The sequence below is a fragment of the Phocoena phocoena genome, chromosome 15, assembly GCF_963924675.1.
Source record: "Phocoena phocoena chromosome 15, mPhoPho1.1, whole genome shotgun sequence".
Lineage (NCBI taxonomy): Eukaryota > Metazoa > Chordata > Mammalia > Artiodactyla > Phocoenidae > Phocoena > Phocoena phocoena.
Window position 1 is genome coordinate 40,895,615 of NC_089233.1, and position 18,056 is coordinate 40,913,670.

The following is an 18,056-nucleotide window of genomic DNA, read 5'->3' on the forward strand; positions in this document are numbered from 1 at the left end:
GCTCCATACTGATGCAGTGTAGTAGGAATCCACATAAGTCAGCCCTCGGGTTTCCCCTGCGCTGCTTCTTGTAGGTGCAGGAGTGACCCTGATTCATGGGTAGCGATGAGCCCTACAGCGCTCCAGGTCTTGGGTGAGCCTTTTTAATTCCGTGGATGGTCACAACTTTTCCTCTGAGTGTAATCGCTCCATGCAGAAGCAGCGGAGAGAAAACACGGGCTCTGTCACCCATGGCTGGAGGAGGTTGCCGCGTGCAAGCACTTCGCAGATTGCGAGGCAGAAACATTAACACACGCGCTCCAGAGCTGGTGATGCTGACGAACAGCACCTCTGCAGTTTGGAAGCATACTTCACACGCAAGAAATGTACTTTCTGTAGTCCGTGAAATCGTTTATAAAACGTCCCCCGAATGATATCTGCACAGGGTTCTGCTCTTCTCAGGCACAGTTTCTCAATCCCAGCACTAATGACATTACATCTGGAGAATTCTTCACTGTGAGGCCATCTTGCTTCCTGTAGGAAGTTTATCAGCATCCGGATGCCATGAAAAATGTCTCCAGACAAAGCCAGACTCCCCTGGTGGGGATGGGGGGCGGGCAAAATCACCCCTAGTTGAGAATCTGCATTGTCGTAAAAAGTAGCAGTAAAGACGAAACATTTTTCAGCAGATATTAATCGTATATATGTATTCAGTGTACACTGAATGAGTACATTGAGCTCACATTGAAGACAGAGAAGGAACAAGTTATTCCTTGCTCGAGTTTGGTTCTGTCACTGAGCTTTGATTACCTTGCACAGAAAGCAACAGGAAACAAGACACAAAGGAGTAACAGCATTAAGTAGACACTTGCGCAAATGGTTTATCGTGTCACTTGCTAAAAAGTTTAAACTCTTTCAAAGTACTCTGTTCTATTGCGGAGGTTGATGCAAATCATGGAAATGGGGAGAAAATCTTCCCTGTGTTCATTGACTCAGACATTCATTCTGAAATTGTGAGTTAGGGTTGGTCCCTGACGTGGGCAGTGGGGAGGGGCCCAGGCCCTGTAGGATTCCAGAAACACCCATCTCTCTTTATGAATAGCTCACTTCCCCAGCATGACTCCTCGCTGTCTAATAAAAGCAGCAAGTAGGATATGAAAGGAAGAAATGTTGATAAAAATATCCCCGTCTGTCTCCCCCTTTCTTCCTACTCCAGGGAGGATGTATGGAGCCGATGACTTTTTACCGGTCCTGACCTATGTCATAGCCCAGTGCGACATGTTGGAACTGGACACAGAGATTGAGTACATGATGGAACTCCTGGACCCATCCCTGTTACACGGAGAAGGTAACAGGCTTTTGAAGAAGTGGGAGGATCTGGGTGCTTTTCTTCAGTTTCATTTTCTTTAAATTGAAGTTCACGTGACATAAAATTACCATTTTACAGGGAACAATTCAGAAGCATTTAATGCATTCACAATCTGGGGCAAACCTCCACCTCTTTCCAGCTCCAAAACATTTTCATCCCCCAAAATAAAACCCCAGGCCCATTTGGCACTTATATGGGTGCTTTTTTGACATCTTCAGGGGTGACGGCCGTTTTAGTTTTGTTCATTTATAAGAATGTGCTGACTTTTTTTTTCAGATTACAAAAGTAATACATGTTCATCGCTGAAAATTTGGAAAAGTCAGAAAAACACACAAAAATGCAGCCCTGCCATAGTTATACTTCACTGAGATTGGTTAAGTGCAATAAAAAATACCTTTCAGTAGAATAAATGCAGTTTTTTAGAAGAAATGGTTTCTTTGATTCCAAGGGGAAGCTATAAACTTTCGCTGGAGAATAATTCCACTGCTGGCACAACCGCCCGCTGTCAGCGAGTCGGACAAAGCCCTGTCTTTTGTTTTCATCTTTATTTTTTAAATTTGGTTTTCAAGACGAAAACAGCATTAATTTCCTTTTCTATTTAAAAAAATAGAATCGGCTCATCATTAACATAAAACTACAGAGGAGTAAAATCTGAGCGGTTTGCTTTCGATTTACTTTGTCCGTTCAGTCTCCTTCTTTTTTTTTTTATAATGCTGCAATGAACATTGTGGTATATGACTCTTTTTTTCTTTTTTACATCTTTATTAGAGTATAATTGCTTTACAATGGTGTGTTAGTTTCTGCTTTATAACAAAGTGAATCAGTTATACATATGTTCCCATATCTCTTCCCTCTTGCGTCTCCCTCCCTCCCACCCTCCCTATCCCACCCCTCCAGGTGGTCACAGAGCCCCGAGCTGATCTCCCTGTGCTATGCGGCTGCTTCCCACTAGCTATCTATTTTACGTTTGGTAGTGTGTATATGTCCATGCCACTCTCTCACTTTGTCACAGCTTACCCTTCCCTCTCCCCATATCCTCAAGTCCATTCTCTAGTAGGTCTGTGTCTTTATTCCAGTCTCCTTCTTGTATCCACATGTCTTCGCGGGAATTCCTCTCCTTACACATTTATCACAGAAATAATTGGGATGTTTGTCACTGTGACGCACAGGCTTGGAATAACTAGGACTCTTGTGTGACCTTGTCTTCTTAAAGGGGAGCAGATCGGAGCCTATTCATCCTGGTGCATCCTGACAGTCCATTTCCATGTGTCCCTCCATGTGTTGGAGCCCAGATAGACCCTGAGTGATGCATTGTTGCATAACATGTTTTCTCTCCAGTGAGCTTTAGTCTGGGCTTGAGTAAAAAGGTCCATCCACGTGCTCATGGGATTCCCCAGGGAATGCATCATCCCAGGATTTTCCCTGGAGGAAACTGCAGTGCAGTGTCACCCCCGAGTGTGTACATTCGTTCACTAAGTCCCCAGTGCCTGGCTTTTGTTCAGAGTGTCTGACCTCCAGGGAGCCCTGAGGGTCCCCCTTCCGTCCCTGTAGGGACAACGCTGACTCCGGACCAGTGATGAATATCTTCATCCTGTGAACGAGCCTCTCCATCCCTTTACCTCTCCCCCATTTATCTCCCCTCATCAATATTCACGACGCTGAGGCCAGACCCTCTGGCCAGACCCTGCCAGGAGCATTCCTCCCCTGCTCTGCCCTGGGATTTCCAGAAGGGTTCGAGAAGCGTGTGGCTCTGTCCAGGGACTAAGAGGAAACATACATCTGTCTCTGTCCCATGCTTTCCTTTCTTCCACTGCGTTATTATAATTTTATATGCATCTGAGATTTTTTTGAGCTTCAGTCATATTTAATGCTAGTAAAAAGTGTGAACTCTTGGGGCTTTGGGGGAAGGGCATGCCAGTTTCCCTCAGAAAATTACCATTCTGCTGCTGACAGAGTGTGCTTAGGACAAACATACACTTACATCATGTGGCCTGAGGGTCGAGACAGCCACTTCCTGCCACCTTTCCCATCGTTTCCCCGGAGCGAGGCACTGCCCTGGCCACTATGTCGGTGACGGATGGGGCGGGTGGCAGTCCTCAACTCCAGGAATCACAGAGAGAGACGAGGACCCAGCTAGCAAAACTACAGCGCAGCCAGCAAGCTCGGGTTTTCACTAGAGCCTGCCTCCACTCAGCCGTGTCCTGGTTTCTCGGCCTGCTTCCTGGGAGAGCAGGGCGGCCCCGTCGGGTGGCCGTGGTTGCAGACCAGGCCCGCCTCTCAGACCGGAGCTCTGCAGTCTGGGAGGAAGAGGCAGCCAAGCAGAGATGCACTGCTGGTCCAGCCCTGCATCCTGCCCTACTGCCCAAAGCCCTCTTTGGTTTGCGGGACGACAGCCCACATCTGTTTTCTGCTGTTTAAGCAGGTAGTTTCATTTGCGGAAAAAAGCGTCATGGAATCCCTTTTACGTGCACAGCCCTGCTGGCAGGGTTAGAGTTTTGCAGAAATTTAAACCTTCCTCTAATTGCATCCACATGTTTCAAAGTGTGGTCAGTTTTGTGCTTCCAGCATTTGGAGTTTTCTCCATAGCAGCCTGAACTTTGAGCCATGGAGTCTAAAATTTGGCGTTCAGAGGAAACAGTCCCCTCCCAAACTCAACTGTCATAGTCCCTCCAAGTCCAAGCTCCAATCCTGACACCTCCACAAGCCTCTCTTAAGTATTAAGTCCATATTGGTTTCTCCTGAAATCCTCTGTGTGGCATTTAAATTCCATGCTACTGAGCTTCCCACTCAATCATGTGATTTGTTCATGGGGAAAATATTTAGTAAAAATCAGCCACTCAAAGCGCTGTACTCCAGATCTCTGCCAGCGACCTGAAAGCCACAAAAGTGTGTTTCTTTCTCAGTATGAGTCACAGGGGGGCGTTCAGCTCGTTTCCTAGATGGTGGACCAGTTGCCATCTTGAATGTTGTCACCTGTTGACCAGAGAGAAAGTTCTCCAGGGTCTTGTGTTAGCAGCTAAATACTTTGGCCATGAAAGAGATACTTGCAGACAAAACTTATTAAACCACAACTAACTTCCGGTCCCTGCATGAATAAACCACCAATGTCCGTTTTCTTTAATACATTTATAAAGCAGGGACTCTGATTCTAATTTTTACAAACCCGCCCCCGCTCTGTACCTGGCTCACGGTGGAGATTCGATAGGTATTTGGACAAAGAAATGTCTCTCAGTTGATGATGTGCTGTGCCCATTTAGGGAATTTGTAATAAATGTTTGGGGCGCCCCCTAGTGTTTCTCTAGCACACAGCTTACAAGTTTCAGGGAGGCACCTAATTATAGTTTAAGACCAAACTGTGAACACATTTATGTCTCTCAGAGTGTTGTAAATCTTTTTAGCACTCCCCCAAACATAAGACATCGTTCCCAAATGCACCAGCAAAGGGACATCACTTGCTTTTCCTTGTAAATTACTCTTTCCTAAATGTCGCGTTATGAGAGTCCCCAGGGAAGGGTAAGAAAGGGAATCAGGAGGGAGAAATTATTTTGAAGAATCCATATTGTCGTGAGCACACATGTATACTGTGTATTCCTTTCAAAGTGTATAGTTTACTCAAAATTTAGAAAAGAGTAATTCCTAAAGGAAAAGCCCCAAAGCAGGTGTTGCCAGAAGTAGGTGGATTCCTGTTCCTGTACTAAAGGGTTCTGGCCTCAGAAAGGTGGACCTGCCGTCCTCACACGCCTCCCCACCTGCATCAGGCCCCAGCACCCTGACCTTTCCTGGCAAAGCATTTTCACAATTGTGCTTAGATAACAGAGATTCTGTGTGTCTCACCCGTTGGAATGGAAATTCCATCAGGGAAAGCAGGGCGTGGTCCGCGGTGGGTGGTGGCCCAGGCCTGGGTCAGCCGTACATCCACGGAGACGGATGCAGGAATAGATGGGTTAGGATGTGCTCTCATGCGGTCCCTCAAGGAAATGCACGTGGAAGAGAAGGAGAAAATGCCAAACCGGACCTCCAACACGGTGGGCCCCCAGCTGTTGTCCAACTGGTAAACCCCTGGAGAACTCATTCTTTCCACCCTTTCCAGGAGGCTACTACCTGACCAGCGCCTACGGAGCACTTTCCCTGATAAAGAATTTCCAGGAAGAGCAGGCAGCGAGACTGCTGAGCTCTGAGGCCAGGGACACCCTGAGGCAGTGGCACAAGCGGAGGACCACCAACCGGACCATCCCCTCAGTGGACGACTTTCAGGTACGTGGCTGGCCGGCGGTGGGGACAGACTCCTGCTGCTTCCTTTGTCCTTGGGAAGCAGAGCTGGCTCTTGGCGCACGCAGCTCAGGGCACCCGAGGGCCTCCCTTCGTCGGACCATCTGGTGGAAGAGGGATATTTTAAACCACCCTCTGACCTTGTTGTTTCACTTCTCTGTTTTCCTTAAATTAACAGAATATATATATGTGTGTGTGTGGATTTGGCCCAAGTTTTGCTGCCCTTAAGAAATCAGGGTCAAGTTAGGGCAGGATTTCCTCCAGAACGTCCAGCGTGGATACTGCCCACCTGAGCGCACAGGAAGCTGGAAGGAAGGATGCTCTCAGCACAGGTGGCAGATGGGGGACTGGGAGGTGGAAGCAGCCGTGTGAGGCCCTGCACTTGACCTGGTCTCTCTGAGAAGAGGGACACCTCTCCTCTTTCATCTCGCCACCCCCCAAAACAGAAGACCCCAGCATCTCATCAGCAGCGTCAGCTCTGGCAGCTGGTCAGGGCCAGAGTTGAAGAGCGAGCATCTGGGCCAGGTCCTGCCTGGATCCCCTTCCAGAATTTTCTGTGCCCCTGAGCTGGTCCCTGGGAAGGCGGGTTCCCACAGAGCTCGCTTCCTAGAGAGGAGAGGCAGGTTGAGGCTGTAGAAATCTCGACCCAACACAGGAACGCTTGATTTGCTCACAGTCTATGAAACGATGAGTAAGTTTGCAAACGTCTTCAGATAATATTTCAAAAGTTTCAAATAGAATTGTAAACCCCGACCGTACTTTGTGTCCACGTGCCACGTGGTGAATTTCCAAGCAGGACAGATTTGCTCCACGTCCAGATTCACCTTCCTTGCCCTTTTTGCCTTTTTAATGCTCTGAAAACACTCAAAAGGTACATTTGGTTTAAAGCCACCCATCGTGGAAAGGCAAGGTCAGCAAGGTTTTCTCCAAGATAGGAAGGAGTGTTCCCAGAAATTCCTTCCCGGGCGCATGAACCTAAGGGGCGAGAAGGCATCCTGTACGCCCCCCACCCCTTGGACTGTTGAAGAACCGTCCACGTGTTGAGCGATTTAGCATCCCTTGGAATGTGGCGACTGTTGGCCATCTGGGGAGGAGGTTCCTAAGGCCACACAGCCTCTGGGGAGAAGCACGGAGGAAGGGAAAGAAGAAGGGCTAAAAACGCATCCTTCCACCTCCCCACCTGCCATTAGCCCTTCCCCTGGTCCCCTCTCTCCATCTGGAGCTTCTAACCTAGAACGCCCAGAGTCCATGCCTTGTGCACACCCCTCCCCACTGGCCTCACTCACCTCAGAGATGCACATCTTCTAAGAACAGACCCAAGATGGAAATTGTCAACACTCAGCTTGGCTGTAGAAGCCAAAGCCAAGAAGCAAAGCTGCACTTGGAACTCCTAAGTCAGAGTCACAGACACACACATCTGCTCACCCTGGAGAGGCAGCACACCTCACCTCAGTGGTCAAGACACCAGAACACTGGCGCCGCCACTCACTCACTATGTGGCCTTGGACAAGTTCCTTAACCTCTCTGTGCCTCAGTTTCTTCACTGGTCAAACAGGGGTAGTGTAGGCCTCCTTCACAAGGTTTTTTTTTAGGAGTCAGTAAGTAAATGCATACCATGTGCAGGGCATGTGCTGAGGGGGCGGTATGGGAGAGGAGGGGTTGGTGAAGCCGGGCATGTGTGTACCCGAAGGTGCCCTCTAATGTTCCCGTTCAAGAGCGTCGGTGTTACCATCCGTGTGCAGGGTGCACTGGCCTTCCCAAGAGCTCTCTTTTCTATCACCTGAGGAAACCCTCAGGGTAACCATGTAGGACCCCCGGCAGAGAGCCCCACTCCCCATTACTCCTGAGTAGGGCGGCCAGATTTCGAAAAGGGAGATGTATTTGTCTTCTGTCTGAAAATCAGATTTAACTGGGCGTTCCCTATTTTATCTGGTAACCCCACTCCTGAGGAAGTAGAACTGCAGAATGACCCAGGGCCACAGAATCTCAGAGAGCCGGGCAGGAGCCTGGGATGCCCCGCACCTCGTCCGGGCCCCAGGTCTGTTCTGTTCCGTGAAGCTGCTCGCCTGGTACTGCTCACGATGCAGGGCCTGCAGACACCCCCCAGCCTGCAGCCCCCATCTCCACGGCACCGCCCTGCATCTCCCAGGCCTTTCCACAGAATCCACAACCCCTGCCGACTTTCCCACACGGCAGTCAGAGCCACCTTGTGTTGGGCTGAACCGTGTGAAATTGCCAGTGGGGGAGGGGAAGGATGGTCAACCGTCCGCAGTATTTCGTGGTACAGCCTAACGCCATCGCCCCTGCTTAGGCTTCATAAAAAGGAGTGCAAAGCGGACGGAACGTGTGCTCTTGTGTCGACATATGTTAATGTGTCTCCTGCTGCTGACTCCTGGCTCTTCTGACATTTGGTTGGTTTTTCAAGCTGGGAATAAAATAAACCTGTCAGATCTGGTTGACACTCTTAACCAGGGATTTCTCAGCCCAGCTTTATGAGAGAGACTGAAGGGTGAGAGCAGGGCTGAACGGACTTCCTCCCGCTCCTTGTATTGGGGATGAATTAAAGTCCAGACAGTTGTGCTCCCCACCATCCCGTTTCACATCAGCCTCTTTCCCTGTACTTGGGGGGCCTCGTGTCCTGACCCTGGACGTCCCGACGAGGCTCACCTGTGAGGCCTCTCCCTGCCGTCCCCAGGCTCACCTGCACCATCTCGCTTCCTCTTCTGACGCCGCCCCTGCACCTCTCTTTCCACCTGCAGAATTACCTCCGGGTTGCATTCCAAGATGTCAACAGTGGCTGCACGGGAAAGACCCTCCTTGTGAGGCCTTACGTCACCACGGAGGACGTGTGTCAGCTCTGTGCCGAGAAGTTCAAGGTGGCCGACCCCGAGGAGTACAGCCTCTTCCTCTTTGTGGACGAAACGTGGCAGCAGCTGGCAGAGGACACATACCCGCAGAAAATCAAGGCCGAGTTGCACAGCCGGCCACAGTCCCACGTCTTCCACTTTGTCTACAAGCGCATCAAGAAGGATCCTTATGGCGTCATCTTCCAGAACGGGGAAGAAGAGCTCACTGCCTCCTAGGAGACACGCGAGGCTTCCCAGCGGTGCATCCAAAGAGCGGAGTTAGGAACCTGGCCTCTGGCTTCCACGTGCTTGTGCTTGCAAAGCAGTCACCTCCTTGGGGTCCGCTCGGTTCAGTGACGGAGCCATCCACAGGCCGACTTGGCCAAGGGCACCTTTAGCCACGACGCCCAAGCACAGTAGCTGAGGTTCATGAAACAGTAGGATCCGTCCTTCAGAGATGGAGAACTGCATCTGATGGTTCAGGTGTCCCGAGATCGTTTGCTGCCTACCCCCAGCCAGGTACAGGGTTGGCCCACGTGTATGTATACGTACTGAGTAAACATTTAAGGTACAAGCTCTTCTCTTGAGTTCAACAGCAGGCGTTTGACAAGACTGTCCGATGCAGTGCATCAAGGACCTCTCAGTTCAGTGGGTGCCTCCATCCTTTCCTTCCTTTCTTCTTCTTCTTCTTTTTTTTTTTTTTTACGAAGAGCCTTTGCGTTTTTATATATTTCATAGAAATTTTTATAGCAGTTGCAGGTAAACTGTCAGGATTGGTTTTTAAAATATTTTTGTAACTTTAAGATATTCTATAATTATGCATGTGATTTTAACATTTAATATGCAAAAAGAAATCTCTTGCTGGATTTGAGAGTATTGCATTTTAAAAGTCTCTCTTCTGTAACTGGATGTTTGAGCAACTTTGTGGGGAGAGACTGCTGGGTTTCTTACAGCGATGTATTACTGACACTGGCCACAGAATGCCTTTGGAAATCCAACATACTGTTATTACCTTGTTCACGCTCAGTGGTATCGCATTGTTTTGTGTTTTCACCAAGTGGTGCTGGGGATCAGGAAAGAAATGAATGTAGAGAGAGGTCGAGAGGGAAATACAGACTCTAACAGAGGACTAAGGGGTGGAGTCTGCTGGTTCAGACTCCTTGAAGGAAGTGGGAAAAGGAGATAAAAGGAACCACCTATGCTGAAAATACTGTAAATATGCAGTGAGATATGCAAAATCTGTCCCATGTTATTTGCTTTCGGAAGCAATTTTGAAAACCCCACGAGGGAAAAAAAAAATAAGAACACCACTTTTTTTTTCCTTTTCCACATAAATCAAAACTAACAGCATCAAATTATCTTGGGCAGAAACCATGTATTGTGAGTTTCATTGAGTTAAATAAATGCCATTTGGAAAGGAGTTTGCAAATGCACCAAAAAGCCCGTCTGTGTTGTAGAATGTGTGGCGGAAGTTAAATTTCTGTTTTACGAAACCTGTTTGGGCGGGGCCTGGGGAGGGGCGGTTTGCACAGAGGATGAGGGTCTCGTGTCAACATAACAAAGGTAGTTACAAAAACATGTTATTGTACTGTGTAAGGATGCGTAGTCATCTAATTTTGTTGGCTTTGTACCTTGTACCTTTTTAAGCTTTTGCTGTACATCTGGAACCCTCAACACATACTGTGTTGTACTTCCTTTTGTAAATGATTTTTTAATGGAATTTTGCACATAATACATTGTAATACTGTGCGATAATCATGTGTGAAAATAATTCTTGAAATATTCTTCAGTTGTCTTTTTCCTTTGAGAAGCAGAAGGTGATTTTGCACCGGAGAATGTTATGTAAATCTGGAACCCACGCCAGTGTTTGTGGTTAGATAATCCATAGAGAGGAAACAGAAAAGTTGAAATTTTTTCACCAAGCTCGTGTTCTGACAGGAGCAGAAGGAAAAGAACGTGTTCTAACCTGAAAGGATTTGGTGTTATCTGGGACAGTCCTTGGCTTAGTTGGACCAAGAGAACATCACAGCTAATCAGAAGAGCCCTGCAGACACCCCGCCCTGGTCTTTTTTTTTTTTTTTAATGTAACCTCTGAAGTGCCCCAGCTGAAAGTTCAGGGCTGTTTCAAAATCAGCACGGCAGAGGCTGGCCTATTCCTGGTGCTTGGCAATGGCTTGATAGGTCCTTGTTGACTGAACGAACTTTCTAACCCGTCAGTAGGATGGATGCTTAAAGATCAGAACTGTGGCTGAGCCGACTGCCTACTTTGCATATTTACAATGAATTCAGAGTGACAATTCAGTCCCTGTAGTTTAAGGTCACCACGCTCTCCTTGTCCTCCGAAGTCAGTACACTGCTGACTTAAAGCAGGTCACTGTGCCTGAATGGGAGACAGCTGGAGTAAACTTCAGTGAGATCAAAATAGGACGCTAGTGTGAGCAGAAGAAAACATCACAAGACAGCCCCTGGTTTTGTCGTTGGGCAATGTTTCCATGCTAAAGTTACAGCTTCACATGCGTCTTCACTTTTTTCCCCACGCCAACATTTCTCACTTCTCAAATTGCCAGGAAACAGATTTTGGGGCAGTTTGAAGGAATAAGAGGAGAGTAAAAATATACATGCTGGGTGGAGGGAGAGGAAAATGTATTTCCAAATCTAAAAATATAAAAGTTGAATGCCAGCCAGAGGAAAGGATTTCTTTTTTTTTTTTTTTTTTAATGTTATATGCAGTGCCAAATATTCTCTCCTCAGGGACGCAGAATAGAAATAGAAACTGTTCGAGTAGATCAGTATCGTGTGGAAGTTACAACTTTAGATCTGTAAGGAAACACAGAAGGCAGGAAACCCAACCATGAATGCTTTCATTCATAAATGCGGCTTCACGTCTGCCGGGCATCTCCTACCTCCATCTTTAAGAGACTGGAAATGAGACAGCACTCTGATTATCAACGGCACTGCCTGCTTACTCCCTAAAGTCTGAGAGGAAGGGCTACGTACATGGGACACGGGCATTCTAATCGCCTGGCAGTATCTGATGATAAAATCCTAAAAATCATCATCTTTCAGACCATGCTTGTGATGGTGAATTTGAGACCAAGAGTATTGTTGGTCATTTAGTGAACCCTGATCAAGTTGGAAATGGGAGAAAATTCACATAACATGGCAGAATCCTAAAGGGATCGTAAAAAAGTCGAAGAGGTGGAGGGAGGAAGATTTGGAGAACACGTTCTTGTTTGAAAAAGATGTTTCCCTCCAACGTGGAAGGATGGGTGGCATTTGGCACAAACATTTCCCCCATGGACAGTGACTTTTGTCGGGAAGGTATGCAGGGGAAGTTTATAAAAAATTATTCAGAAAGGTCTGGGCCGATAGATTTAATAAAGTAGTACCAAGGGTCTGCCCTCAGACCCCCACCCAGCAGGCACGTGTGCAGGGCGGCAGCTTTGATTGATCTGAAGGGTGGGGGGACGGGGGCCAGACAGCTTCTTGTCTCTCGATGCTAATAACCTAAGCTTCCAGAGTGGAAGTTGCCTGAAAGTTCTGTATGCAATAGACATTTAGAATATCATCATAAGAATGAATCTGAGTATTTCCTTCCACCGAACACAGATCTGCTGTGGTGAATCCCGGACTCTGTCAGCCTGGAGGGGGAGGCGCTCAGGGCCCCTGGCGGGGAGAGGGACAGTGGCTGGGGTGGGCGGGTAGCGGGGACCAGGCAGGGCTCAGCTCTGGGCTAAGGTTTCCTCCCTGGCGTCTATCGGCCCCCGCGGCCCGCCCTCGGTCCCCTGGGGAATACATCACCTCACACAGCTGAAGGCAGTTCCCCCCCCCTATTTAGCTCCATTCCTTCCCTTCCCTCCCCCAGGACCCTGGGGGGCAGGTTTTAGGTTTTAATGAGCTGGGCGGGCTCTGGCCTTTCCCTGAGGCCTGTCCACAACACACGCTTCTCCAGGCTTCTCCAGTTCTACCGGAGATGCAGGGTGAGCCGGGTGCCACCACCTACACCCCGCCCACCCGGTCTGTCCCCAGGGCTCAGTGTTCGCTGGTCCTATTCCCATCAGGTTCTCAGCTTCGGAGCTTCTTCAGCTCACCTGCAGGCCTTTAAAAGCCCGTGGGCCAGGCTGCCCAGACCATCAGAATCTCTGCATGTGGGACCCAGGCAGCGACTTCCACTGAGACTTCCAAGGTGATTCTACTGTGAAATCGGGGCTGAGAAATACCAGGATAGATCAAGACACAGGTCTTAGGAGAGAAACACACCCGAGAGAGGTAAGACTTTGTCTACAGCCCCTAACGCCTATTCAGTTACAGGTTCTTGGTCTTCCTCGGCTGACTTCAGCAAAAGACCATGGAAAATGTACTTGTAGCATGGCACTGTTCCATGGAAGTAGGAAGCAAGCCACATAGATGATTTAAAATTTTCTAGGAGCCACGTTAAAAAAAAGAAGAAAAACAAATGGGTGAAATCAATAGCACGATATTACAGTATTACTAATCATTTATTTTATTTTAGTAATCTATTTTATTATTTAACCCATGCTATCCCAAATATAATATTTCAACAATTAATCAATCAAAAACATTAGAGGTATTTACACTAATTTTTTTTCATCATCTCCCAAATCTTGTGTGTATTGGGCACTTACGTCACGTCTCGGTAGCCAGATGTCAAATGCTCAGTAGCCACGGGTGACTGGTGGCTGCTATGTCGGAGAGTGAAGTTCTAGCCAATTAACTAGGAATGACTTAAGAAACTGAAAAACTACAGTTATCGGTGCATATAAAATAAAACCACGTCACAGCCTCCTCTCTCCACAAAACACACACATGCGCACTGTCAAACAGGCACCCCGTACCAGCCGAGGTGCTGACGGCATCTCCCTCTTGGCTCCTGCGAGAGCCACGAGGCACTGAATTAATCCATGTGACATCTTAGAACCCGGCACTCCACAGGCACATTGAATATTTGTCACTATTATCATGAGACAATCAACCTCTTCGAGAGAAAACTTTCCACTGCCGTTGTTTGTTTCTACTGACCCATTCACGTTTTTATCTGCTGGCAAGTTTCTTGTGAAAAAAAGAAAGACAGTAACAGGTACTAAGGTTTAATATATATAAACTATATATATCAATATACATATTATATATATATGCAGTTATATATTATATATATTAACTATATAAATCTATATATTATATATATTAACTATATATCTATATATTATATATATTAACTATATATCAATATACATATATATTAACTATCGATATATATTATATATATTAACTATATGTCTATATATATTATATATATTAACTATATATCAATATACATATATATTAACTATATATCGATATATATTATATATATTAACTATATATATCAATATACATATTATGTATATTAACTATATATATCAATGTATATATTATATATTAACTATATATTATGTGTATATTACATATTAACTATGTTAATATATATTATATATTAACTATATATCAATGTATATATTATATATAAACTGTATAATGTATATATTATATATATTAACTATATGTGTTAATGTATATATTATATATATTAACTATATATGTTTATATATGTGTGTATATATATGTATATATATTTTTATATATATATACATACATATATATGTATACATACACACACACACACACACACACACACACACACACACACACACACATATATAGGGACGAGATGCCCAGTGTGGGAGAATTAAAAATAAAGTGAATGCCATCCGTTAACTTTGTTGTTGATGATGGTGGCGATGGAGGAGTACAGGTGTGAACTGGGAGGATATTCCCAGTATTCCCTACTGGCCAAGAACATCAAGCAGGGCCGTGGCCAGTGGTGACTATTGCCAAGAGGGGGAAAGGGGAGGAGGGAGGGAGATTGCAGGGATGGCCAGAGTGACATCCTGGGAGGAACCGGCTCTGCCCCGAGGGTGGCTACAGTAGCGCTTCCTAGAAAGGAATGATTGCTTAAGTAAAAGTGTAACTACAGTAAGTGATTATTGCCACAGCTTTTCCTCTTTTAATTTTATTTTTTACATTCACTTATTCATTTAGATATTTATATATACATGTCTGTTATTTAACTGGATTCCTCTTAAATACAATAGGCTTTACCAAAAAGAATAAGGTGTGATTTGATGTGATTTTCCTTATCTCTGATGTCTGTGCTTCCTCTTTCCTGCCAGTTCTACAAATTTTGAGAGAATGGACTCAGATTGCAGTTTTAGTCAATTTTATCTTTTTCACTCTGTTTCTTCAGTCTACTGATATACAATCACGCACAGAACAGAAGTGCATCGACAATGAACTGAAAGAATGAAAAATTGCAAAGAAAAATAAACTGCCCAAGACTCTTTAACCAATCAAAATTAAATACACATGAACTAGCTAGGACACTGGAAAGCTTCTGCTTTTCACAAGCACGTGGAAATACAATACTTGGCAAATTGCAAAATCTCATTTCACAGATAGTTGAAGATTTTGCTGGTGAAAATGCAATCCATGGACCAAGCATAGCATCTTCCAGGAGCTCATCAGAGTCTCAGGACCCTCCCAGACCTACTGAATCAGAATCTACATTTTAACAAAATTCCCACAGGTGATCCACATGCACGTTACAGTTTGAGCAAGTTCAAGGCATGTTTGTGTTGGGGGCATTTGTGCAGCTGATACAATTAAACTTAAGCTGCTGCTGTTAAATCTCTGGAGGGATGGAGCTTGTGACACTAACTAAAAAAGAGGCATAACCTCACTTCAAACCGCGTACATGATCACAAAAGGCTTAAAATGCAGGTGTCAGGAAACACGTGCTTTTCTCATGATGATTTATTCTTCTTGCTTTCTTAGGGAAAAGAGACCTGAAACGTAGGGGGAAAGACTCAAAATGAGGCGGGGTTGAAGACAAATACAGTGGTTTTGCCAGGCATCTTCTTTTACCTCCAACTATGTGAGGCAAACAGAAGCTGAGTCAGAAGGTTCTTTCTGTCTGGGCCATCTGCTCGCACATGTGTACTCGTGTGTGTGTGTGTGTGTGTGTGTGTGCGTGTGTGTGCAGGGACATCATCATGTAGTCTGGATAATTAACTAGTCACACTGTCTGCACGTGATATTGGAAGTTTATGGGCTTTTTTATTTTCTGAAAGGACAGCCAACTTTCTTTTAAAGGCATTTCATTCCCTGAGAATCTATTATCTACAGGGCCATTTTGCTCATCGATTTTGAAAAGCAGGGAAGATAGATGTATTTAAAATGTATTTGGTGACTAAGGAGTGAATTGTTTAAAACATCTTTGGACTCAACAGGCGGCAGCTGCAAAGGGAAAGTGCTGTGGACCCTGCAGAACGCTTGCATTCCTCCGGACAGTGATTCCAAACAATCCTGAACCCTCCTATGCTTGCAATGTTGTTTCACGCATGTGGTTTCGCTCTTTTTTTGTGGGGGAAGGGAGGATTTGCTTTTACAAAATAAACACCACATCAAATATTCCCAGGTGTATAATGAGGCAGCAGTTCCTGTCCCCTCCCCCAATCCCATTTCTATTTTTAAAAATATTTTTCACTTAATGTACAATCCTTTTTTAAAATTATTTATTTATTTATTTATTTGGCCGTGTCAGGTCTTAGTTGCAGCATGCGGGATCTTTGTTGCGGCACGCGGGATCTTGCTGTTGCAGTGTGTGGGCTCTCTAGTTGTGGCGCGTGGGCTCTAGAGCTCACAGGCTCAGTAGTTGCGGCGCGGGGGCTTAGTTGCCGCATGGCATGTGGGATCTTAGTTCCCTACCAGGTATTGAACTCCCATCCCCTATACTGGAAGGCGGATTCTTAACCACTGGACTGCCAGGGAGGTCCCCCGAATCCCATTTCTGATGCCTCCCCCTCTAAACAACTTCTCCAGCTCCATCTGCCATTATTTATCTGCATATTTCTTTAAAAAATGCTTATACTGTTGCTTATTGATTTCTTTTCCAATATTAGACATTATTTACTGAGTCCGTACTATGGAAGGTGAGGATTTAATCTTCTTATACCATATACATAGACATGCAATTTTTCTCCGCCAGTCTCCCCAAATAATTATATAACATTTTGGATAAATTCATGTTTTTTATTATGATGGCAACGTAAATATTGTTCAGAGCTAAACTATAATGCAATTGTATTTCCTTTTTGTACAACTTTTTGTTTTTCTTGGAGTTAATGATTGCTTCCATTTTTATGGTTTACTTTTAATGTACCTATCACTAATTCATTCTCAACTTCTATTCCACAGCTGAGAAATTCCTTTCAACATGATCTAATAATTCAGAATAGTCTATCATTTCCTTTTATTTTTTTCATTGAGATATCTTTCCTAGAGCTGTCCTCCTGTTGTAATGTGGGTGGGCCAGTTGGTTTCTAGGACTGTGATAGAACTGTCTTCCTGGAAATTCTCCTTACCATGCTACAGAGTTAAATGTCCTATATCCTATTTCTTGGATCCTTTTTTTCTCTTTCTTCACTCACTTCTTTTTTTACTAGAGCACATTATTTAGAAGAATTGAAGGTGAAACGTTTGAGGCTTTTACATATTCTTCTGATTCTTCTATCATTCCTAGTGCTTGACAGTTTGACTAGGTCGAGAACCCTGTTAGAAATTTCCTCTCAGAATCTTTTTTTTTAATTAATTAATTTATTTATTTATTTATTTTTGGCTGTGTTGGGTCTTCATTGCTGTGTGCAGGCTTTCTCTAGTTGCAGTGAGCGGGGGCTACTCTTCATTGTGGTTCGCGGGCTTCTCATTATGGTGGCTTCTCTTGTTGTGGAGCACTGGTTCCAGGCACGCAGGCTTCAGCAGTTGTGGCATGTGGGCTCAGTATTTGTGGCTTGTGGGCTCTAGAGCTCAGGCACAGTAGTTGTGGCACATGGGCCTAGCTGTTCCACGGCATGTGGGATCTTCCCGGGCCAGGGCTCGAACCCGTGGCCCCTGCATTGGCAGGCAGATTCTTAACCACTGCGCCACCAGGGAAGCCCTCCTCTCAGAATCTTGAAGGTTAGAAATAATGTTTTTTTCTCTTGTCATCTAGCTTTCAGAGATGCTGGTGTCTGACGTCACTTGATTTCTAATCCATACATATATGAATCTCATCTCATTTTATACCATTGGATCGTCTCCTTCCACCTTGACTGTAGGCCCAACCGGAGGACTCACCTTGGTCAAAAGGACTCTAGTAAACAGGGTGCAAGTGGAGGTTTGAAAAGTGCTTGTGCATTGGGCTGGCCCCTTCTTGCTGCTGAGAACCCTTCCATCACCCTTGTGAACAGAACAAACTAGTTTCCTAGAAGATAAGGGATTGTGTAGAGAGAAGTCCCAGCCATCCCAGGACATCCCAGACACGTGAGCGAGGCCGTCTGGGATGATACAACCAACAAGCCTCCAGCTCAGACCAGAAGAACCACCCAACCAACCCACAACTTAAGTCGCTAGGTTTGGGTGATTCGTTTTTACCCAGTGAAAGCTAACTGATACACTTCCCTTCCATTTTCCAGAAGCTGTTAGAAGAGTCTCCTTAT

General features: G+C 45.5%; 1 protein-coding gene across 1 annotated transcript in view; it reads left to right on the plus strand.

The window, feature by feature from the left end:
• RIN2 (Ras and Rab interactor 2) overlaps positions 1 to 10,245 on the plus strand; it is a 99,255-nt gene extending 89,010 nt beyond the window's left edge. The window contains exons 9-11 of the mRNA XM_065892525.1: positions 1,196 to 1,327; positions 5,439 to 5,602; positions 8,377 to 10,245. Of these exons, the coding sequence (XP_065748597.1) occupies positions 1,196 to 1,327; positions 5,439 to 5,602; positions 8,377 to 8,700 (620 nt within the window). The 3' untranslated portion in view covers positions 8,701 to 10,245. The remainder of the gene's footprint in view (positions 1 to 1,195; positions 1,328 to 5,438; positions 5,603 to 8,376) is intronic.
• Positions 10,246 to 18,056: the final 7,811 nt, after the last annotated feature.